Consider the following 24,275-nt stretch of genomic DNA (forward strand, 5'->3'; position numbering starts at 1 on the left):
ACATTTGGGTAATGCCATCAATCTGGTCAACACACCAGTCATCTAAGGCTGAGAAGAATGCTAGATGAGTAATTTTACATCAGCATAGGAAGCGAAACTCACATGTGTCTCATTCTTTTTCTCATCGAAATGAAGTATTAGGCCTACCTATAAGACCCGTCATGAAGGAGGAAAGCCCATTTCAGTGGGAAATCTCTGAAAGGGGTCATTGTTATTCAAATCTAGCTAAACCAGGCTGGCCAAAATAGTTTTCAGAGGTGGTGACTTTGATTAGCACAGATTTCAATTCCATCGTCATATGATTTTCAATTGTTTTTGCTTGCCACATTTTTAGTGTGTGATTGGTTTAGACACTTTCATTTTGATTGTTAAATGTTTCATGTGGGATACAAAAGTAATATTTGGGTAAAATGGTCATGCCATTGAGTAGAATTAGTTGTTCACCTTCAAAACATTATTAGATTAACCCATTCATGATTTAGCGGACAGTCATTGCTTTTCACAAGGTTACTTCCCCTTTTTTGAAGCACGGAATAGAAGGAATATATTAGCACTGTAGGCTGCATCACATGGTAGTTATACACTAATTTATTTTATTTTTATTTGACCTTTATTTAACTAGGCAAGTAAGTTAAGAACAAATTCTTATTTAATGGTCCAAGATTGAATGATGATTAGGCCTACTGTTTATTTTAGATGGCCATGCATGCCCATTTTAGGTCTAGCCTATTGAGTTTGATTATAATACTACAATTCAGTTTTTTTTCTAAAGGCTGACGGATTGCAGAGGTTGAATGATATTGGTTGCCATGACAACCCATTTTGCCTCACAGGTAAAAGATCGTGGCCCAGAGGCCACTCGCAGGTTCTTCAACTGGTTCTACTGGTGCATCAACCTAGGGGCCATCTTGTCCCTAGGTGGCGTGGCTTATATCCAGCAGAACATCAACTTCCAGTTGGGGTACATCATCCCAGCCGTGTGCCTGGGTGTCTCCTTCCTGGTGTTCCTGCTGGGGCGTACAGTCTTCATCAACAAGCCAGCTGACGGTAGTGCCTTCACTGATATGTTCAAGATCCTGGGTTACGCCTGCTGCACTGCACAGCCCAAAGAGCCCAACCTGCTACGGTAAGAGGGGCCAGCCAGATCACCATTGTGTTGCTCTTACTTAGTAATACTATATCAGTAGCTGGATGTGGGCTAGATCAAGGGTGTGAATGAGGCTGGGCTCTCTCTGATCTCGATGGACACCCAATACTCTTAACTTTATAGCAAACATCTTCAAATCTACGTTAGGATAAAAAAAATAAGGCTCTGCGCTCCTGTTTGGCTAAGTTAGTAGAGTATGGCGCTTGCAACGCCAGGGTTGTGGGTTCCATTCCCAGCACCCCCCATATGTAAAATGACTAAGTCGCTTTGGATAAAAGCGTGTGTCTATGTATGGTATGGTGCTTCTCTGGTCCAAGATCGCACCACTTGGTTTTGCTGGTAGCCCTTTATGTTAAACCTTTCTTTGATCCCCAGCCTGTACTGTAGAAGTATTTTTATTTTATTTTTTTCCTGGCGTTCATCATCATTCGTGGTGGAGGAAAGTTATTCCAAAGTTCTGTTGCTTGACTTTGAACCTAAGTAGCACAATCAGTCCAAAAACTTGACATTGAATATTTTAAGTTGGTCAATCCTGCAGCCTTTCAAGAATTCCTTATTAAGGCTTTTTATCCAGAGATGGGGATTATAGGCTTTAGTATAACATTTCTGCCCTTTCACTAGAAGTGCTGTTATTTTAAAGGAGAGACATTCACAAAAAATACCAAATTTAAGTCTCTTAACTCCAGAATTTAGTTGAATTGTAGCTGAGTTTGTTTATGGGATATTTACTAAATTGTATGGCCCTTATCAAAACATGCAGTAACAACTTTGTATGTCTTTAAAGTTGTTAAAATGTGTTGTATTTCTTCTCTTGTTAAGGGCTAAACCGACCATGCTGGACAGTGCCAAGGTGACATATGGAGGGAGATTCCCTGAGGAGAAGGTGGAGGAGGTGAAAGCAATGCTTAAAGTTCTCCCGGTGTTCTTTGCTCTTATCCCATACTGGACTGTATACTTTCAGGTGAGAGATTTATTTATCTATTCCCCTCCTTTCGTTTTCATAGATCTAAGCAACATTAATTACATCAGGATCAAGTACAGTAGGTTTTTTCAGTGTTTTTGCAGCAAAATGCCATCAGTTAAGAAATAGGAATTTTCTTTTCACTGTTCTGTAGATGCAGACAACATATTTCCTCCAGAGCCTACATCTAAGGATTCCTGACACCAGCACAGGCACCAACAGCAGTGACGGCACCCTCCAGGTAATCTCAAATTGAACCCCAGCTGATTTGCCTGCATGTGTGCTATGATTATTCCCACTAGGCAGAGATGTAATTTCAATATGTAGTTTTGATTTACATTTGGTTGAATTGACAACTAATGTGAAATCAGCAAAAACATTCACCATGTCATTGGATCTAGGTTACAAGTTAGGTGAAAAAACGACTGAATCCCTTCCGTTGACGACTTTTTGCAAATCCAATCAGTTTTCCACGTTGATTCAACGGCATCACATTGAATTGTTTTGTTGAAATGACGTGGAAACAACATTGATTCAACCAGTCTTTGCCCAGTGGGTAGTAAATGTTTTGCTCTGAACAAATGCTATAAAACATAGTCTGTCACATTTTGGGCATTACTCAAACTTGAAGGTTAAATATCACGTTTTGTTTGTTGGCAGACAGCCCACAGGTCCAGTTGGCTGTCTCTGTCTCACCTGATTTAGAATGGGAAGGATTTGTTTCCCTGTAGAGTAGAGATGAGTCAGTAGGCCAGTGAAAAAAGCATCAGAGACAACAGCTGGAAGCAGTCAAGGTTGCTAAAACCCCTGAGGATTAAATCAAAAGTTTGACCCAGTCCCTAATCACAGATAAACAACCTGGTTTTCCGTTGTCTCTTGTGCTTCGGTCAGACATTTTTTTTTCCTGGGTGATGCCTCTGACTAGACTAGGCCATATATCTTCTGTTGTAGTGTGTGTCCCATTATCTCCCAGGGAGTAGTTTATGTGAAGTGTTTGGTTAATCTGCATCACATACTTTGACTACAAATGGTTAAGAGACTAGCACCTGTTTGGGTTTGTTGCTACTTTTAGATTCAAAGTCTGTCAGGCATTTGAACATGCATAGGGTGGTAAGGGAAGTATGTAGGCTAAAATGTGAACTGAAACTCTTTAACCACACATTCTATGGTGCTAAAACATCCACCATCTTAAAGGGGGAAATCCACAGTTGAAACAATAACAAAACCGCTCCCTGCCACTGTTTCGGTAAAAAGTCGAGGGATGGGGCTTGAGAAACGTAACCACTCTCAAATTCATAGACAGAGCTATGGATGCAAGGACTGACCATGCATGATATCAACACTATAGTTTTAACCATGTTTTGAGGCAATAGTGTTTGTTTACTTTTACTTTGTTTACAAACATTGGAGACCAATAGTCCTATATTTTGTGTTCTGATGGGGTACGACTTTTGAACTAAGCTCATGAGGCATTTATAAGTTATATTCTTCAAGATTCAATGGGTACGTATGCATTTTTATGTCCAAAAATATATGTAGCAACTGCAGGTTGCCCCTTTTTTTACAGATCTAAAAAAGAGCAAAAACATGCCACTTATTCTGTTTTTCATTTGTATTTCAATACTATCTGTCAAAACAGCTTTCAGGTGAAATGGCCATTTCTCAGCAAGTGATTTTATGAAATGGTCTTTACATTCAAGTATCATTTAAACAGGAAATGTTATTGCTTATTTTAATTCTCAGCATGTAGTATTTCTGTTTCCAAAAAAAAGGAAGTGCTTTTACCATATTCTAAGCAGTCATCAAATTGAAAATGGAAGTGAGATTAGATATCTTTACCACAGTGATGTTGTGCACCTTTAATTCTGGAGATACATTTGAGCTGTAATTTACAGAGAATATATTTTTTCAGGAAATCATATCCTACTCTGATGATAGCTGAGAGCAGGTAGCCAGGGTAAGCTTGGCAAAGCAAGGGCAAGCAATGAAGACATCAAAGCGGAAATGGAAGATTTTATATTACTGGCCAGAATATAACCCTAAATAATAAATAAATAATTTAGTTTTCTAGTATTTTCCCCTCCCAGTTAGTTTTAATGTGTAAGTGTTGAGGCAAGGCCAAATGGGTACAGTAGAGAGGCAGTCATGTGTATTCTTTCTGGTTCAATTACTTTCTTGACAATTGCACATTGTAAGGTAATGGACAGAAAAGTCCAAAAGTGTAATAAGTAATTATTTCATTAATCCTAGTCTTCCAAAGTGCAGAGACTTCTTGAGTAAAAACCAACACTCTCAAAAGTTTGGTCCACCTGTGTTTTTAGGGTCACTTCTCTGCGTACTCAGTCCAAGGGAAGAGTAGCTGCAGGATGAAGAGCCATTCCACTGTGGGAAGTTTTTCTGCTTAATTAACACTTACCGATATTAATGTGCTCCCCCTCTGGTCGCTACTGAGTCGTGGCTACTGGGGCACCTCTGCCAATCAAACTAGACTCACCCGGGTGCAAATTCTTAGCACACTTTCATGTTTCGGATATGATAATGAGGGGGGGGGGCAGACATACTCTCAAACCTCAAAGGCACAATGTATAAATTATCAGCGGTTAGTCTAAGAAATGTAAATTCAATCGGGGAATAAACGGGACCGTCAGATGTTTAAAACTAGAGATGTTTTGGGAGATCAGGAGGCACTTAACATTTGAATTGCAAAATAAATAAGGACTACGCCTTGCAGTTTCCTGTAGCCTACAATTGAAAGAAAATGCTATGTTTCAAATAACACATTTTGTTGTCCATGTGGATTAATTTGTTATCCAGTGTATTCGTATGTATAATTTCAAAGAATGTTCTGCCAATGGACTTCTTGATGATGATAATAATAATTTCTCCATCTCTGGTCTTTTGCTAACACTAATTGCCACTGCAACAGTCTATCATTTCACCCTAACACACTTGCTGCTGGGACAATATGTTACCCATGTAACTCTGAATTATTCTAATACATGATTCATTGTTCTTTAGATGGTTTTACCAGATTTAGTTTGTGTGCAATAGATTTTGTGAAATTTAAATGATACTTTCATTTTTTTATTTGAATATATTTAACTTCAGTTTTGGTTCAGTTTTAGTTCTATCCAGCTGAGGGCGCCAACACGGTGTCAAGGCCATCAGCACAGCACTCCCTCACCCCTGAGGAACTGGACAGGAGTGCACTGACATTCTCTGTATTGTTTTCCATGCCTTGTGCACTTCTTGTAAATAGTTTCTCATGTTTGTCTTCTTCTGGATTCCTGACAGATCACATTCCGCTTCCCTGCTGCCTGGCTGACAATGTTCGACGCAGTGCTTATTCTCATGCTGATCCCCCTTAAGGACAAAGTGGTGGACCCCATCCTCAAACGCAGAGGCCTGCTGCCCTCCTCCCTCAAAAGGATTGCAGTGGGGATGTTCTTTGTCATGTGGTCAGCTGTAGCGGCTGGTGAGTGGAGTGCAGCAGCTAATCCTTACTGTGTCTATGGCATGTCTTGAGAGCCTGTCATGGTAGATCATGCTAGTAAATCTTCCATTTAAACCACTCCTCATCCTCTTCAACCCACAGTTTCACAATGTCACAGTCATACTGTTCACCATAATAAATGTCACACATTTCAAATGTCACATGTTAGGGGAAAACCCATCTCCTTGATCTCATCTCTCAATGAGATGTGTTGCTGTTCCTTATTCTGTCGCTGAGAAGATGATGTCAGGGTCAGGAGTCATGACTCACGAGGCAAACAGGACAAGCAAGCCAATGTTGCTTTGCTTAAGCAGTATGTCGCGCATGTTTAACATGTTCAATTACTTTTGAGAAGGGAAAGGATAGCAAGACAGGGATCATTTGTAAAAATTCAACATTCGTACAACTTAAAAAAAATGTAATTTGAGTGAAAGGGAAGTGGGATACCTAGTCAGTTGTACAACTGAATGCATTCAACTGAAATGTGTCTTCCGCATTTAACCCAACCCCTCTGAATCAGAGAGGTGCGCGGAGCTGCCTTAATCGACCTCCATGTCATCGGTGCCCGTGGAGCAGTTGTTGTTGGGGGTTAATTTAACTGCCTTGCTCAGGGGCAGAACAACAGATTTTTATCTTGTCGGCTCGGGGATTCGATCCTTCAAAAACGATTCACACCCCTTGACTTTTTCCACATTTTGTTGTTGCAGCCTGAATTTAAAATTGATTAAATAGAGATTGTGTCGCTGATCTACACACAATAACCCATAATGTAGATTATTATAAAAAAAAATTACAAATTATTTAACAATTAAAAGCTGAAATGTCTTGAGTCAATAAGTATTCAACCTCTTTATTATGGCAAGCCTAAATAAGTTGCATGGACTGTGTGCAATAGTGATTAACATGATTTTTGAATTACTACCCCATCTCTATACCCCACACATACAATTATCTCTAAGGTCCCTCAATCATGAAGTGAATTTCAACCACAAAGACCAGGGAGGTTTTCCAATGCCTCCCTGACTGGATTTGACCTATTGGTAGATGGGTAAAAAAAAAAAGCTGAAAGGACACTGAATGTCCCTCTGATCATGGTGAAGTTATCAATTATGCTTTGGATGGTGTATCAATACTTTGTTGCCGGAGAGGAAGGAAACTGCTTAGAGATTTCACCATGAGGCCAATGGTGACTTTAAAACAGTTACCGAGTTGAATGGCTGTGATAGGATAACTGAGGATGGATTAACAACATTGTAGTTACTCCACAATACTAACCTAACTGACAGAGAGAAAAGGAAGCCTGTACAGAATAAAAATCATCTAAAACATGCATCCTGTTTGCAATAAGCCACTAAACTAATACTGCAAAAATGTGGCAAAGAAAATATATATTTTTGTCCTGAATACAACACATCACTGAGTACCACACTTCATATTCCTATATTGCTCCCGAGTAGCACAGCATCTCAGTGCAAGAGGTGTCACTACAGTCCCTGGTTCGAATCCAGGCTATATCACATCTGGCCGTGACTGTGCGCCGCCCTATGGGACTCCTACTTGGCCCAGCGTCATCCGGGTTTGGCCCGGGGTAGGCCGTCATTGTAAATTAGAATTTGTTCTTAACTGACTTAAAGGTTAAATGTAAAAAAATAAAGGCGGCGTGGGATGTTCCCCAATTCCGGAAGGGGGGCCTGAGTGAAAATGTTTGGCGTTTAGGATAAAAAATGAATAGAATAGAGCTAAGCATAGGCAAAATCCTTGAGGGAAAAACTGGGAGATATTTACCATTCAGCAGGAATATATCGTAAAGCACAAGGCCAAATTTACACTGGAGTTTACCAAGACGACATTGAATGTTCCTGAGTGGCCTAGTTAAAGTTTTGACTTAAATTGGCTTAAATCTATAGGAATACTTAAATGGCTGTCTAGCAATGATCAACAACCAACTTGACTGAGCTTGAAGAATTTTAAAAGAATGGGCAAATGTACAATTCAGGTATACAAAGATCATACACGGAACCCAAACCGGCTGCGCGCGTGCGCTATCGTGCATACATTTATTTTGTCCCCCTACACCAAACGTGGTCATGACACGCAGGTTAAAATATCAAAACAAACTCTGAATCAATTACATTAATTTGGGGACAGGTTGAAAAGCATTAAACATGTATGGCAATTTAGCTAGTTAGTTTGCACCTGCTAGCTAATTTTTCCTATTTAGCTAGCTTGCTGTTGCTAGCTAATCTGTCCTGGGATATAAACATTGTTATTTTACCTGAAATTCACAAGGTCCTCTACTCCGACAATTAATCCACACAAAACGGTCAACCGAATCGTTTCTAGCCATATCTCCTTCCAGGCTTTTTCCCATCTTTGAACTTATATGGTGATTGGCATCTACACTTTCATAGTATTACCACGACAACCGGCAAAACAGTTAGTCGTTCAATCACCCACGTGGGTATAACCAATGAGGAGATGGCACGTGGGTACCTGCTTCTATAAACCAATGAGGAGATGGGAGAGGCAGGACTTGCAGCACGATCTGCGTCAGAAATAGGAATTACTTCTATTTTAGCCCTTGGCAACGCAGACGCTCGTTGGCGCGTGCGAGCAGTGTGGGTGCAATAATTGAATAACATGGATTTCTAAATTTATTTTGCAACGCTCGCGCACGCGATGTGTCCGGTCTGGTCAGCATGTTAGACTTATCCAAAAACACTCACAGCTGTAATTGCTGCAAAAGGTGATTCTAACACGTATTGACTCGGTGTTGAATACTTATCTAATCAAGATGAGTGTTTTTTCTTTTTCATTAATAAATATTTTTCTTCCACTTTGACAGAGTTGACAGTGTGGATTGTTGACAAAAGGACAATTAAATCCATTTTAATCCCACTTTGTAACAACAAAATGTTTAAAGTTGAGGGGTGTGAATACTTTTTGAAGGTATTGTATATTTGACCAGCCCCACTGTCCTCTACAAAGGGGAGCTGACCTTCACAAGTCGCTGCAGGTAGTCTGTCAAAGGTATTCATATTCTTTGCCTCAAAACACAGCTCTCTGGTAAGATGGTATCATACAGACTTGGAAAATAAAAAAAGTCCCAAAGGTGTACTTTTGTTTTCTCATCCTTATATAGCAAAGAGAGTAGATAGGATGCCATTTATCTTCTACTCTGGTTCTGTTTGACTGCACCCATAGAGCACTGCTCAGTCCAGTTCCAGCCTGTGGATTATCTTTGAAATAGACCCAGCCTAGCCTGTCACTGGCTGCTGCATTGATGTATTCAGGCTAAAATATTTTGAGTGAGACAAGCCTTTTCTCAAATCAGTGGCACACTTGAGAACCAATGCACATATTGTCACAAATCAAATTTTATTTGTCACATGTGCAGAGTACAACAGGTGTAGAACTTTAGTGAAATGCTTACTTACAAGCCCTTAACCAACAATGCAGTTAAGAAAAAAAGTTTAAAGTATTTACTAAAATAAACAGTAATAAAATACAAAGTAAGAAGCAACAAAATAGCGGAAGCGAGGCTATATACAGGGGCTACCAGTACAGAGTCAATGGGCGGGGGCACTGGTTAGATGAGGTAATATGTACATGTAGGTAGAGAGAAAGTGACTATGCATGGATAATAAAAAGTAGCACCAGTGTAAAACTGGGGGGTGGGGACAATGCAAATAGTCCGGGTAGCCATTTGATTAGCTGTTCAGGAGTCTTATGGCTTGGGGGTAGAAGCTGTTAAGAAGCCTTTTGGACCTAGACTTGGCGCTCTGGTAACGCTTGCCATGCGGTAACAGAGAGAACAGTCTATGACTAGGGTGGCTGGAGTCTAACAATTTAACCTCTATGGGCTAGGTGGGACGCTAGCGTGCCACCCGTGGTGCACTCCATCAACAGCAGGTGCATTTCAAGAGCGGCAAATTTGAATCCAAATAAATGTCAAAATTCAAATTTTTCAAACATACAACTATTTTACACCCTTTGAAAGATAAACATCTCCTTAATCTAACCACGTTTTACGATTTCAAAAAGGTTTTACGGCGAAAGCATAAACTTAGAGTATGTTAGGACAGTACATTTACAAGAGTTGTGTGTAATGTTTTGTCAATTCAAAGACAGGGTCACCAAAACCATAAAACCAGCTAAAATGATGCACTAACCTTTTACAATCTCCATCAGATGACACTCCTAGGACATTATGTTAGACAATGCATGCATTTTTAGTTCTATCAAGTTCATATTTATATCCAAAAACAGCGTTTTACTATGGCATTGATGTTGAGGAAATCGTTTCCCTCCAATAACCGGTAGTCCACTCAGCGTCACAAATTAAATAATTAAAATTAGAAAACATTGGTAAAATATTATATTGTCATTTAAAGAATTATAGATTTACATCTCTTGAACGCAATCAACTTGCCAGATTTAAAAATAACCTTACTGGGAAATCACACTTTGCAATAGTCTGAGCACTGCGCCCAGAAAAATACGCGTTGCGATACAGACTAGACGTCATGTTGGGGAGATCTAAAATCGAAAATACTATGTAAATAATCCATTACCTTTGATTCTCTTCATCAGATGTCACTTCCAGGTATCACAGGTCCATAACGAATGTAGTTTTGTTCAAAAAAGCTCATCATTTATGTCCAAAAATCTCCGTCTTGTTAGCACATGATCTAAGCCAGCCGGACTTCTCGTCATGAACGAGGGGAAAAAAATATATTTACGTTCGTTCAAACATGTCAAACGTTGTATAGCATAAATCATTAGGGCCTTTTTTAACCAGAACATGAATAATATTCAAGGTGGACGAATGCATACTCTTTTATAACGTATTGGAACGAGGGTACCCAACATGAACTCGCGCGCCAGGTGTCTAATGGGACATCATCGTTCCATGGCTCTTGTTCGGTCAGATCTCCCTCCAGAAGACTCAAAACACTTTGTAAAGGCTGGTGACATCTAGTGGAAGCAATAGGAAGTGCCAAAATATTCCTCAGCCCCTGTGTTTTTCAATGGGATAGGTTTAAAGGTAATACAACACATCAGGTATCCACTTCCTGTCAGAAAATGTCTCAGGGTTTTGACTGCCAAATGAGTTCTGTTATACTCACAGACACCATTCAAACAGTTTTAGAAACTTTAGAGTGTTTTCTATCCATATATAATAAGTATATGCATATTCTAGTTACTGGGTAGGATTAGTAACCAGATTAAATCGGGTACATTTTTTTTATCCAGACGTGCAAATGCTGCCCCCTAGCCCTAACAGGTTAAGGCCTTCCTCTGACACCACTTGGTATAGAGGTCCTGGATGGCAGGAAGCTTGGCCCCAGTGATGTATTTGGCCGTACGCACTACCCTCTGTTCTGCCATGCGGCTGAAGGCCGAGCAGTTGCCATACCAGGCGGTGAAGCAACCAGTCAGGATGGTCTCGATGGTGCAGCTGACAAATCTTTTCAGTCTCCTGAGGGGGAATAGGCGTTGTCGTGCCCTCTTCACGATTGTCTTGGTGTGTTTGGGCCATTATAGTTTGTTGGTGATGTGGACGCCAAGGAACTTGGAGCTCTCAACCTGCTCCACAACAGCCCTGTCAATGAGAATGGGGGCGTGCTCTTTCCTCCTTTTTCTGTAGTCTACAATCATCTCCTTTGTCTTGATCACGTTGAGGGAGAGGTTGTTATCCAGGCACCACACTGCCAGGTCTCTGACCGCCGCCCTATAGGCTGTCTCATCGTTGTTGGTGATCAGACCTACCACTTGTGTCACCGGCAATCTTAATGATGGTGTTGGAGTCGTGCCTGGCCGTGCAATCATGAGTGAACAGGGAGTACAGGAGGGGACTGAGCACGCACCCCTGAGGGGCCCCCGTGTTGAGGATCAGCATGGCGGATGTGTTGTCAAATACCCTTACCACCTGGGTGGCGGCCCGTCAGGAAGTTTAGGATCCAGTTGCAGAGGGAGGTGTTTAGTTCCAAGGTCCTTAGCTTAATAATGAGCTTTAAGGGCACTATGGTGTTGAACGCTGTGTCAATGAATAGCATTCTCACATAGATGTTCCTTTTGTCCAGGTGGGAAAGGGCAGTATGGAGTGCAATAGAGATTGCATCATCTGTGTATCTGTTGGGGTGGTATGCAAATTGGAGTGGGTCTAGGGTTTCTGGGATAATGGTGTTGATGTGAGCCATGACCAGCCTTTCAAAGCACTTCTTGGCTACCGACGTGAGTGCTACAGGACGGTACCTTTGCTTTCTTGGGCACAGGGACCATGGTGGTCTGCTTGAAACATGTAGGTATTACAGACTCGGTCAGGGAGAGGTTGAAAATGTCAGTGAAGACATTTACCAGTTATTCAGACGCATGCTCGAGTACACGTCCTGGTAATCCGTCTGGCCCTGCGGCCTTGTGAATGTTGACCTGTTTAAAGGTCTTACTCACATCGGCTATGGAGAGCATGGTCACAGTTGCCTGGAACAGCTGTTGCTCTCATGCATGCTTCAGTGTTGCTTGCCTCAATGCGAGCATAGAAGTTATTTAACTCGTCTGGTAGGCTTTTGTCAATGGGCAGCTTGCGGCTGTGCTTCCCTCTGTAGTCCGTAATAGTTTGCCACATCCGACGGGCGTCGGAGCCGGTGTAGTACGATTCAATCTTCGTCCTGTATTGACGCTTTGCCTGTGATGGTTCATTGGAGGGCATAGCGGGATTTCTTATAAGCTTCCGGGTTAGAGTCCCGCTCCTTGAAAGCGGCATCTCTACCCTTTAGCTCAGTGCGGATGTTGCCTGTAATCCATGGCTTCTGGTTAGGGAATGTACTGTGGGGATGATGTCATCGATGCACTTATTGATGAAGCCAGTGACTGATGTGGTGTACTCTTCAACATGTTCCAGTCTGTGCTAGCAAAACAGTCCTGTAGCTTAGCATCTGGGTCATCTGGTACTTCCTTATTGAGCGAGTCACTGGTACTTCCTGCTTTCATCCCGTGGTACTGGTACTTCCTGACTTCTGGTCCCGTGTGGCTCAGTTGGTAGAGCATGGTGTTTGCAATGCCAGGGTTGTGGGTTCGATTCCCACGGGGGACCAGTACGGGGGAAAAAATACAAAAAATACATGTATGAAATGTATGCACTCACTACTGTAAGTCGCTCTGGATAAGAGCATCTGCTAAATGACAAAAAAAAATAATAAAATTGTTTGCTTGTAAGCAGGAATCAGGAGGATAGAGTTAGTCGGATTTGCCAAATGGAGAGTGAGGGAGAGCTTTGTACACTATGTATCTGTGTGGAGTAAAGGTGGTCTAGAGTTTTTATTTTAATTTAATTTCTCTGGTTGCACATTAATATACTGGTAGAAATGAGGTAAAATGTATACGTTTCCTGGCATTAAAGTCCCCGGCCACTTGGAGCGCCGCCTTTGGATGAGCATTTTCTTCTTTGCTTATGGCGTTATACAGCTCTTTGAGTGCCATCTTAGTGCTGGCATCGGTTTGCGGTGGGAAATGGATAAACTCTTGGTAAATAGTGTGGTCTACAGCTTATCATGAGATGCTCTTCCTCAGGCGGGCCAAACCTCGAGACAGTCTGAATATTAGATTTTGTGCACCAGCTGTTATTTACAAATAGACGCCACCCATCGTCTTACAGGGGGCAGCTGTTCTATCTTGCCAATGGACTGAAAACCCCGCCAGCTGTATGTTATCCATGTTGTCGTTCAGCCACGACTTGGTGAAACATAACATTACAGTTTTTAATGTCCCGTTGGTAGGATAGTCTTGATCAGAGCACATCCATTTTGTTATCCAATGATTGCACATTGGCTAATAGCAGTGGTGTAAAGTACTTCAGTAAAAATACTTTAAAGTACTACGTAAGTAGTTTTTTTGGTTAGCTGTACTTTACTATTTATATATTTGACTACTTGTACTTCTACATTCCTTAAAATATTGTACTTTTTACTCCATACATTTTCTTTGAATGTTTAGCAGGACAGGAAAATAGTCAAATTCACACACTTATCAGCTGAACATCACTGGTCAGCCCTACTACCTCAGATCTGGCGGACTCACTTAACATACATGCTGTTGGAGTGTGCCCCTGGCTTTCCGTAAATTTAAAAACCAATAAAATGGTGCCATCTGGTTTGCTTAATATGTGACCGACCGGCTCAAATTGGTCTTATGTAGCAACATTTTATGAATTGTGTTTTTTACATTGGATAAAAGTGGAGACTCTTAGCTACAAAATTGTATATCATACGCTACAGTTGAGGAACAGTGGGAAAGTAATTTTGCTTTGAAAGTTGATAAACTTGTAAACTCACTTTTGAGGAAATGGCCTTTGAATGTTTTGGTACTACTATTGGAGAGCCCTTTGTCTACACCCATTCAGCATCGTTCACACCCTCTTAAGCTTTAGCCCCACCCATCTCTTTAAGGGGTTGATCCGAATGTACTAACAGCAGCAGTCAAGCGCCCAAGCTAACTTGCTAGCTACTTCCAGACATCTAAGTGAGAGAGAACAGCTCACAGAACATTACATGCCCAAGCAGAGCTGGTTAGGCTGTTATTTTATGTTATCCAGAGCGTTGGTGACTGCAACTGTGCTGTCAGATTGTCCATTTGTAAATTCAGAGCGTTTCGCGTTTACAGACACTGGCCATTTCAATCGGTGTTGAGTGTAAATACATTGGTTATTCTGCGCTCTCTGGCACACTCAGACGAGAGTGCTCTGAAATCGGAGTTGATGGCCAGACTGAATTTACAAATGCACGCGAAATGGTTACTTGCATAGTGGAGCTAGATAGGTAAACAATGAACCATAATCACAACTCAAGACATTACTACCCTGCATGAATCTGCAGGTAGCTAACAACCAGGTTCGATGTTAGCTAGCCAAGTAAATGGCTCTGTCAAAATTAGAAAACTAATATCTGATAATGTAGCTAGCCAGACTCTTACCCGTATACATCATTCATGGTTGGACGCATCTCCTGTCGGATGCCATGGTTGCCCTTAGTTTGAAGATGTAATCCGGAAACTATCATACTCAAATTCCACTGATTTCAAAACTCAGTTCTCCAGAAAATGGAGAGCAACACTTATACAGTTTTAATACACAATACATTCGTTTTTTTACGCATTAGACAGGATTACCTAGGCATACTGACCAGCTCAAATAGACAGAAGTGTGCTAAATGGTAGACCAATCCGAACTCATCTCTTGGCATCTCAGCATATCATGGCAAGTGGGAAGGTTGCCGCTTTTTCTTTGGCTAAACCAACTAGGCTCGTAATTGAACAATTTTATTCGTATTTACAGATGGCATACAAGTTTGTTTTTAAGGCACATGAAAGTTCACATATTCAAGAAGGCATTTCTGCCAAAAATCACATTTTGATTAAATAAAAACTTTATGTTCAAATGGCTCTCCTGTGAAGTAGTGACCCGCGACATATGCCTAGTTTCCTGAAACGGGTCACATAAGGAATTAAAATGACGCTACAAGCTTGGCACACCTGTATTTGGGGAGTTTCTCACATTCTTCTCTGCAGATCCTCTCAAGCTCTGTCAGGGTGGATGGGGTGTGTCACTGCACAGCTATTTTCAGGTCTCCCCTGTGATGTTCGATCGGGTTCAAGTCCGGGCTCTGGCTGGGCCAGTCAAGGTCATTCAGAGACTTGTCCTGAAGCCAATCCTGCATTGTCTTGGCTGTGTGCTTAGAGTCGTTTTCCTGTTAGGTGAGGTCATGAGCGCTCTGGAGCAGGTTTTCATCAAGGATCTCTCTCTGTACTTTGCTCTGTTCATCTTTCCCTCGATCCTGACTGGTCTCCCAGTCCCTGCCCTTGTAAAACATCCCCACAGCATGGTGCTGCCACCACCATGCTTCACCGTAGGGATGGTGCGAGGTTTCCTGCAGACGTGACACTTGGCATTCAGGCCAAGTTCAATGTTGGTTTCATCAGACCATAGAATCTTGTTTCTCATGGTTTGAGAGTCCTTTAGATGCCTTTTAGCAAACTCCAAGTGAGCTGTCGTGCCTTTTACTGAGGAGTGGCTTCCGTCTGGCCACTCTACTATATAGGCCTGATTGGTGGAGTGCTGCAGAAATGGTTGTCCTTCTGGAAGGTTCTCCCATCTCCACAGAGGAACTCTGGACCTCTTTCAGAGTGTTGGGTTCTTGGTCACCTTCCTGACCAAAGCCCTTCTCCCACGATTGCTCAGTTTTGCCGGGCGGCCAGCTCTATGAAGAGTCTTGATGTTTCCAAACTTCTTCCATTCTAAGAATGATGGAGGCCACTGTGTTCTTGGGGAATTGCAATGCTGCAGACATTTTTTGGTGCACTTCCCTAGATCTGTGCAGTCTCGGAGCTCTACGGACAATTCCTTCAACCTCATGGCTTGGTTTTTGCTCTGACATGCACTATCAACTGTGGGACCTTGTATAAGACAGGTGTGCCTTTCCAAATCATGTCCAATCAATTGAATTTACCACAGGTGGACTCCAATCAAGTTGTAGAAACATCTCAAGGATGATCAATGGAAACAGGATGCACCTGAACTCAATTTCGAGGCTCATAGCAAAGGGTCTGAATACTCATGTAATACTGTTTTTAATTTTTAATACATTTGCAAAAATTTGTCATTATGGGGTATTGTGTGTAGATTAATGGACTTTATTATTATTATTATTATTTTTTTAATCCATTAGAATTGGACTGTAACGTAACAAAATGTGGAAAAAGGGGTCTGAATTCTTTTCTGAATGCACTGCATTTTCTTTATGCAGATTCTAGTGTATTTGCATGAAAATGTTTTGCCAATTGAAACATCTACTGTAAATGTTTTCAATTAAAATATTCAAAAAGAAAGAAAATAGCTTCTAAGCAAATAGCAATTTCTCAAGCAAGACATTTGTTTGGACTGTCTGGGAGTGGTATGACTGGGGAGGGGAAAACTGAAAATTAGCTGCTATTGGCAGAGAGGTTTGGAACTCTTATTGGTCTATTAACTAATTTACCGCCTGTTGATGTCATAAGGTAGGCCAAAACTCCACCCCACCAAAACAGGCTGAAATTGCAGGCGTTCTTTTGTACCTGCTCTTACACTAAAAGGGCATTATCATTTTCACAGTATTATTCCAACCTCTGTGTGGAAATGTGTATAATTGTGTGTAGATCAATGATTTTTATTTTATTTAATCAATTTTATTTAATCAATTTTAGAATAAGGCTGTAACGTAACAAAATGGAATAAGTGAAGGGGTCTGAGTACTTTTTTAATGCAGTGTATAGATATTGCATTACATTCTACTGTATGAGGCGTATGACAGTGTGATAGAGGGATAGTGATCCAGAGGCTTTAGCTAGCTGGTGTGGGGATGTCATCAGAGCCTAATGAAGACCCCAGAGACACAGCCCTCCCTCCCAATGGACAGACCAGCTCGGCAGGATCCCACTCACTACTGCAGCACTGTCATTAATAAACCACAGCCAACCACAGGCACCCTGCAGAAGGAATTACTTACCAACTTACTGTCTAAACATGGGTGTGTGTGTGCATGTGTGTGCATCTATACTAGGTACTGTAGTGTAGGTAGGTGGGGATGTGTATTTGTGTGAGAAAGGCTAAATGAAAAATCTGTCTGATAAAGAACCTATATACACTAGATTTTTTGCTATTGTATCGTTTATATTAACCACCTCTAATGATGCTATTCTTTGGACACAGACAATGCTGTCTAGATGCTCACTATGCCAGTACTATTGCAAAAAGGAAATGTATTTAGTGTATGTTTGTTTCATATGGTCAAAGACTTTTCTTGCCATTTATTTACCATAAGAACATTTTAAAAGAAAATTGCAGCACTTGAAAGTCGGGAGAAGAAAAAAGTAGAAAATTGCAGCACTTGAAAGTAGGGAGAAGAAAAAGGTTGATTATTATTTGACCATGCTGGTCATTTATGAACATTTGAACATCTTGGCCATGTGCTGTTATAATCTCCACCCGGCACAGCCAGAAGAGGACTGGCCACCCCTCATAACCTGGTTCCTCTCTAGGTTTCTTCCTAGGTTTTGGCCTTTCTAGGGAGTTTTTCCTAGCCACCGTGCTTCTACACCTGCATTGCTTGCTGTTTGGAGTTTTAGGCTGGGTTTCTGTACAGCACTTTGAGATATCAGCTGATGTAAGAAGGGCTATATAAATAAATTGAATTTGATTTAGAATATATTTTTTTTTAAACAATTTGAACTCAAAGTAATGATGATAAAGGGTTTATGGCAGTACAGCAGCCTCTACTGTGGCCATTGGTCACACAGTGGACAGGTAGGGGGTGAATGCTGCATAACTCCTTTACTCTACTCTTGCATGCCCCCACCTCGTCACACACTGATTTAGTTGTGAAATGCTCTCTTTAATGTGTAATGCAGCAAATCACATAGCTATTATAGTATAATAATTCGTTTCAGAAACACTGATTTATGTCCTATACATTTCAGTGTATGTAATGTGCTATGGGCTACTTTGGAGAGTGCCTTTATAGTTAATTGATGGTCTGTACTCTGTTACTCCTGCTAACTACTATATTAAAGAGGCCTTAATCCTCTGCTGCGCAGTAACTGACCTAATGGTCTATAGGGAACTCACACCGTAGGACACAGATTGGCAGCTGTGCGTCTGCCATAGTGGTATCTGTTGCCTCGGGCACAGCTAGCATCAACACTGTCTTGCACGCCTGCTATCCTCAGTTCACAGGGTTGACATCTATGGCTATGCCCTTGTTGAGTGGTGGAGCAATAAGCTGGCCCTCACCACATGGTGTGGGAAACATGGCAAAGCTGCGTTGACATTGCCTTTGAAGGCCATTGACGTTGCCTTTTATCAGTTTTGACAATCTGTTAAACTCAATTCTAATCTGCTTCAGCTAGTGCTGAATGTGTTCTATAATTGATATGCAAAAGTAGCTCTAGTTTTAATTTTTTTTAAAGCACCCAGGGATAGAGCTTAAATGCCTGATATGATGTTGTAAAAGCAGTATATGTGTGTTTTATGGCGAGTGTAAGAAGTTGCTCTGGGCAGGGCAGCGACCGCCTTGCCTGGGATGGACAGGCGGTATTATAGGATAGCTGGATTAGAAGGCCCCATCCCCTCTCAAATACAGCATTAAGTGTGGGGCAACGATAGGAGGCTGTCTCTGGGCGTTATCTGGAAATAGCTGCTGGTTCCATGATAATGGTTATCGATTTAAAGCTTTTAGGAAGCAGCTGCTGATGACGACTGCTGGGGGTGTTATTGTTGAGTTGTCGGCTCTCTCCTCCATTACGATCTGCTGTAATGTCTGAGTGTGAGCATGCAGATGTGATCTTAATTAAGCGCTGGCTTTGACTTGACACTTAAGCCCTAATGGACTTGTACAAGTATTCTGTTTTTATGACTGTTGAATATTGAGGGCAAAAGTGTTGCATCTCGGCATAGAAAGTTGAAAGTCCTCATCTTTTAGATGGTGCCGATCAATAATAACAATGGGTGATAGCCATTGCTTTATCTTGTAGTGTTTACAAACAAAATTAACCATTACGTATTTTCATAATCCATAAAAACAAGAGTTGTTCAAGTTTTTGTTCCCATTGGTTTTCGTGCACTGACATAATTCGAGCATCTAGGCCGAATTACATTATATACACATTTTGTGCCTCCTTCACTACAGGTATACTGGAGACAAAACGACTTGAGATCATCAAATCTAATGGCACCATCGACCAGGTCTTTGGCGACGTCATCTATTACGCAGCAGATCTACCCATATGGTGGCAGGTGCCCCAGTATGTGCTCATCGGAATCAGCGAAATCTTTGCCAGCATCGCAGGTGAGTGGAATGCTGTTCCGTTGCCCAGAGGATATAGAAATGTCTAAAGGAAGCGTATATAGCATTACAAAGAGATGCAGAGATCTGATAATGACAATGATTGTCTTAACAGATTTGGTTACAAGTGATAATTTGGTCTTGCAGTCATACAGTCACTACTAATAGATGTTGATTTAATTGTTAAAATGTATCTTGATTGCACCACCACTATTATCCAGTAGCCAATTATATAATGTTTTGTTAAAGGGGAAGTTGAAGTGCAGTAGTCTATGTAATGGTAAAGCAACCTTTTAGTATGCATTGTGATTAATAGTCCTCTCCTCCAGCCTTTGAACAACCTGACATTGTTTTCCTCTTCATCCTTATGCCCCAATGGTTTTCTGTTCTAAAACACAAAACCCTTCCTGCATCCTTACATATGTATAGCAACTGTTGAAATGGCTAGGTAAGGAATCCAGGGAGGGATACATTAGTAGGGATAGAGTTTGCCACAAAGAGATACTTTGCTGAGCAGCATGATCTGCAGCCTCTACAGACAATGGACAACCACATTCATATAGTTTGATTGTTCTCTGTAACCACCACCAGTGCTGGCATGCTACATTAGTTCTACCTCTAGTACCTGTACGGCTACTAAGGGTAACATTACATTCTATAACATTTTTTATTTATTTTTAACCTTTATTTAACTAGGCAAGTCAGTTAAGAACACATTTTTATTTTCAATGACGGCCTAGGAACAGTGGGTTAACTGCCCTGTTCAGGGGCAGAACGGCAGATTTCTAACTTGTCAACTCAGGGATTCGATCTTGCAACCTTTCGGTTACTAGTCCAACGCTCTAACCACTAGGCTACGCTGCCGCCCCAACATTGACCCTGTCCATGAAATGCCATCTGAGTGAATGGCAAAAATACATTGTCCATTTGGTTCAAGTATTTTGAACACATCATATAGGCTACTAGAGCTCTTCTCAGAAGTTCACCCACACTAGTTGACACCCTCACACAGTGAATTGGACCTGCAGTGAATGGTGCCGTCTGAGTAAATGGCAAAAATACATACATGAATTGCTATCTGAGTGAATGGAATACGTTGCGTAGTAAACAAGGATTTTGGTCTTGACCATTTGATTCAAATTACTTTGTATGTATGCTATTTTGAACACAGCATGTAGGCTGCAATCATAGAATTAGGAGGATCTCTTCTCTATGGCTGCAAGAGCTCTCCTTAGAAGGTCATCCTGGTTCATACCCTCTCACAGTGAATAGGACCTGCAGGAATTATGCTTTCCTTACCCTTCACAAGGACATTTATTAAGTTATAGTTTTAGCTTGTTGTGGTATGCTGTCTAAATTGTATTTCCCAGTTTTTCCCCTGAGAGAAAATAAAACCCTATGATTTCTGTTAGCATTTTCATCATGATGGTTGATAGTAGAGAGATGCTGATGAGGAGATCTATCTGTTTCCCTGGAATCTCTCCTAAAGTGGAGTTTGCAACCATGTCCGTCATTGAGGAATGTGATGGGAAAGATATCCAGCCTCAGCCTGCCTCCCCTCCGTATTGTAGACCATCCCCAGCCAAACAGTCCCCAGCGAGGCGTAGACCAGTCAGAGAGGCTGTCGGGAGCCCTAGACAGACGCTGAAAGGGAAGGATCTGAGTCTGATTGGTCCATCCAGTGGTTATGAGCAGCCCACTGTGGCCTCCCAGGCCCGTGCTCTCTCTCCCTACACCCACCGCAGGATGTGTCAACTGTCTGAGGAGGCCAGGCAGAGACTCAGCTACCTCCAACTTGGGCCCTACAATTTCAAGAAGGAAACAGAGGCCCAGATCCCCTTTGTGGTCACCAGTACTCGGCGTGTCTCTATGATCGAGACTCCTTCATCTCGTCTCTCCTCTAAAATAAGCCTTCCCCACAGCAGGTCCACCAGCTTTGCTCTAGACCCCTTAGGAGATTCCTCTCTCCTTGGCAGCTATAGACCAAAGCCTGTTAAAGTAGGCACTGGCTGTCTGAAGACTCAGAAATCACCAGGGAAGTCTTCCAGACAGGACTGTTCCAGAACCACAGTCAGGAAGGCCCGGTCAGCCCTGGCTGCCCAGTCCTCTACCCCAGTGTGTGGCCCGATGAGTCCCCTGCTCAGCCGCTCCTCCCTCAGAGAGCGGTTCCATAGTAGTGAGTCCAGTCCATCTAAGGAGATCCACAGTCGAGTCCAGAAGATTCTCCACCCCCATTCTACTGACAGGAAACTACACTTTGACGAGGATGGGTGTTCACAGGAGAGCGGAGGCCCCCGCTTAGCCGAAGACTCTTTAAGTGATAGCCAGGCCTTCCAGGACAGGGACACTCCTGGAGAGACATCTGTCCACCTGGACAATGGGACATTCTGGAGCAGTTAGGTTGCCTGCTACAAAGGGAAACCCCACAGGGCTGTGTTTGAGGACATTCTGGGACTCATCTACAAGAACATGTACAGGAGGGCCTTGAGCACCACCTGAGACCTACACAATTATTGCTTCAGACACCTGGCTGGGTTCCAATTATGACTGTGGTGGTACTTGATTGCTAAGATGAAGGAACACTGACCCTGTGCTATACTATAACCAAAGCTTTGTCATATGTGCCCTGGTGACACTGATTTTAGCTCATTTATAGGGTTACATGTGTGCACTATTTACAATTGTACATATTTTTGTACTAAGAATGTATCTAAACTGATTTAATGACTGTACTTTTTTAAATGTCTTTCCTGTCTATCTTGTGGATTTGGTGTACTCATTCTCTGGGTAGAAACTGGTTGAGCAGATGTTAATTCATTTGATCTCTTTATGTGGATTTGTACCCTCAGACAAAAAAAAATCTGTTTCATGTTCCAGCAAATATACACATATTTGCTGGAACAGTTGGTAGAGCATGGTGTTTGCAACGCCAGGGTTGTGGGTTCGATTCCCACGGGGGCCAGCAAAAAAAAATGTATGAAATGTATGCATTCACTACTGTAAGTCACTCTGGATAAGAGCGTCTGCTAAATGACTAAAATGTAATGTAAATGTAATGTAGTAAGCAGGTAAGTGTCACTCAATTTCTAGCATAAAGTCTTTACTCTCCCTCAGTGATTGCAGAGAGCCGTTATATGGTTGATGACAAAGTCAAAGCAGTAACACAATAGTATGAGACAAATACATGGGCTCTGTGCATGGGCATGGCAAAGCTAAAAGAAGAGCTAACAATATGGATCTATAGATAACTATTATGCCAACAATCATATTTGTTGTTTGGAAATTAAACCAATTCACGCTGATCCACTCATCGAAAGTAAAGGAACATTATGCTTTGAATTGTGGATATGAATTGTCAGTTGTGCTGAAAGCATTTGTACACTTAATGTATAAAACATTAATATTTTACTGACACAAAAAGATCCCACCATGTCGAATGAAAACATTTTCTATCGGATTTTATAAAATTATAGCTGTCATTTATTTTTTTATACGATATGACTTTACTCGCATAAAATGTGTGGATGGAAACGTGGTTAGTAAGGTACGTAATCGTTACCCGGAAATGATTTGATATTGAGAACATCGGCATTGGACCTTGGTGGTGAAATGCAAACTTTGAACTTCAATTTACACAACTATATTAGATGTACAGTGGTTCTTCCTTTTAAAAGTTGCGTCATACTGCAGCACAGCTTGCGGGGTGCCGCAGAATTCTATGGCATGGGGCCTCCCGAGTGGCGCTGTGGTCTAAGGCTCTGCATCGCAGTTGCTAGCTGTGTCACTAGATACTGGTTCGTGTCCAGGCTCTGCCGCAGCAGACCGGGAGACCCATGGGGCGGTGCACAATTGGCCCAGCATCGACCCGGGTTAGGGGAGGGTTAAAAATGAATAAAGAATTATATGGCACGTTATTTGTCAGCTATTGTTGCTGTTAATACTAGTTTGGCCACCAGAGGGCATCTTTGAGAAGTTAAGGAGCTGTAGACATACAGTAAGAGTCCTGTTTAACTTACTTATTGGCATACAGGCCTACTTCGATTGACAGTATATCTATCATTCATTCATTTGTGCATGTCAGCACACAGCATACAAGTCGTACATGTCTTCTAAACACATTCAAGCATTTTAGTTATAAAATAAAAGAACAAAGGGAGCCTTGACTATTTAAACAATAAATAAATGTCAACATGTCGGCAAAAGCGATTGAAATCAGGAATGCATTTGACTGTTTTTAATAGTAGGAAAATATGGCGCTGTACCACGTGACTGGTCGGGAGTAGGCCTAGGACACTAAGTGACTGCAAGTGAAGAGCAAAATAATCCACACCCTAATTGTAGGCTAACCAATAGCCAATCGAGAATCTGTGAAAATAAATAAAAATCTCATTGATTTATCAAGACCAGTCCCCATTCTGTGCCTGGTGAGCAGTTCGTCAAGTTCTAATGTCAGAAGAGGAATGGAAATGTCAGGGTGAACCGACGACCTGACGAACCTGCCACATATGTTGACTCTGCCTGTCGGAGGTGGAATTCCAGACTGGCCTGGCATGGATGGTGACTCCATCTCTTTCCTCTCCCTCTTCAACTCGTCATTCTCCACCTGGCTCTCCGCCAATGCCGCCAGGCTCTCCGCCAATGCCGCCTGGCTCTGAACCAATGCATCAGCTGTCGCCTGTATCTCTGCCCCCAGAGAATGTTTCTCTTTCTGCTGGTCTGCCTTCAATGACTCGATCTCGGTGTTCAAAGTTTGAATCTGATCCATGTGTACCTTCATCAGATGATCAGAATGGTATCGCCCTG

At 41.8% G+C, this 24,275-nt stretch overlaps 1 protein-coding gene and 1 pseudogene across 1 annotated transcript in view; both read left to right on the forward strand.

Moving 5' to 3' along the window:
- slc15a4 (solute carrier family 15 member 4) overlaps positions 1-24,275 on the forward strand; it is a 39,686-nt gene that overhangs the window by 1,521 nt on the left and 13,890 nt on the right. Inside the window, exons 3-7 of the mRNA XM_014160265.2 lie at positions 834-1,126; positions 1,967-2,108; positions 2,263-2,349; positions 5,403-5,583; positions 19,317-19,475. Of these exons, the coding sequence (XP_014015740.2) occupies positions 834-1,126; positions 1,967-2,108; positions 2,263-2,349; positions 5,403-5,583; positions 19,317-19,475 (862 nt within the window). The remainder of the gene's footprint in view (positions 1-833; positions 1,127-1,966; positions 2,109-2,262; positions 2,350-5,402; positions 5,584-19,316; positions 19,476-24,275) is intronic.
- Positions 20,331-22,450, forward strand: LOC106579908 (spermatogenesis-associated protein 6-like; annotated as a pseudogene).

The sequence above is a fragment of the Salmo salar genome, chromosome ssa20 (genome assembly GCF_905237065.1).
Source record: "Salmo salar chromosome ssa20, Ssal_v3.1, whole genome shotgun sequence".
In the NCBI taxonomy this organism is placed as follows: Eukaryota; Metazoa; Chordata; class Actinopteri; order Salmoniformes; family Salmonidae; genus Salmo; species Salmo salar.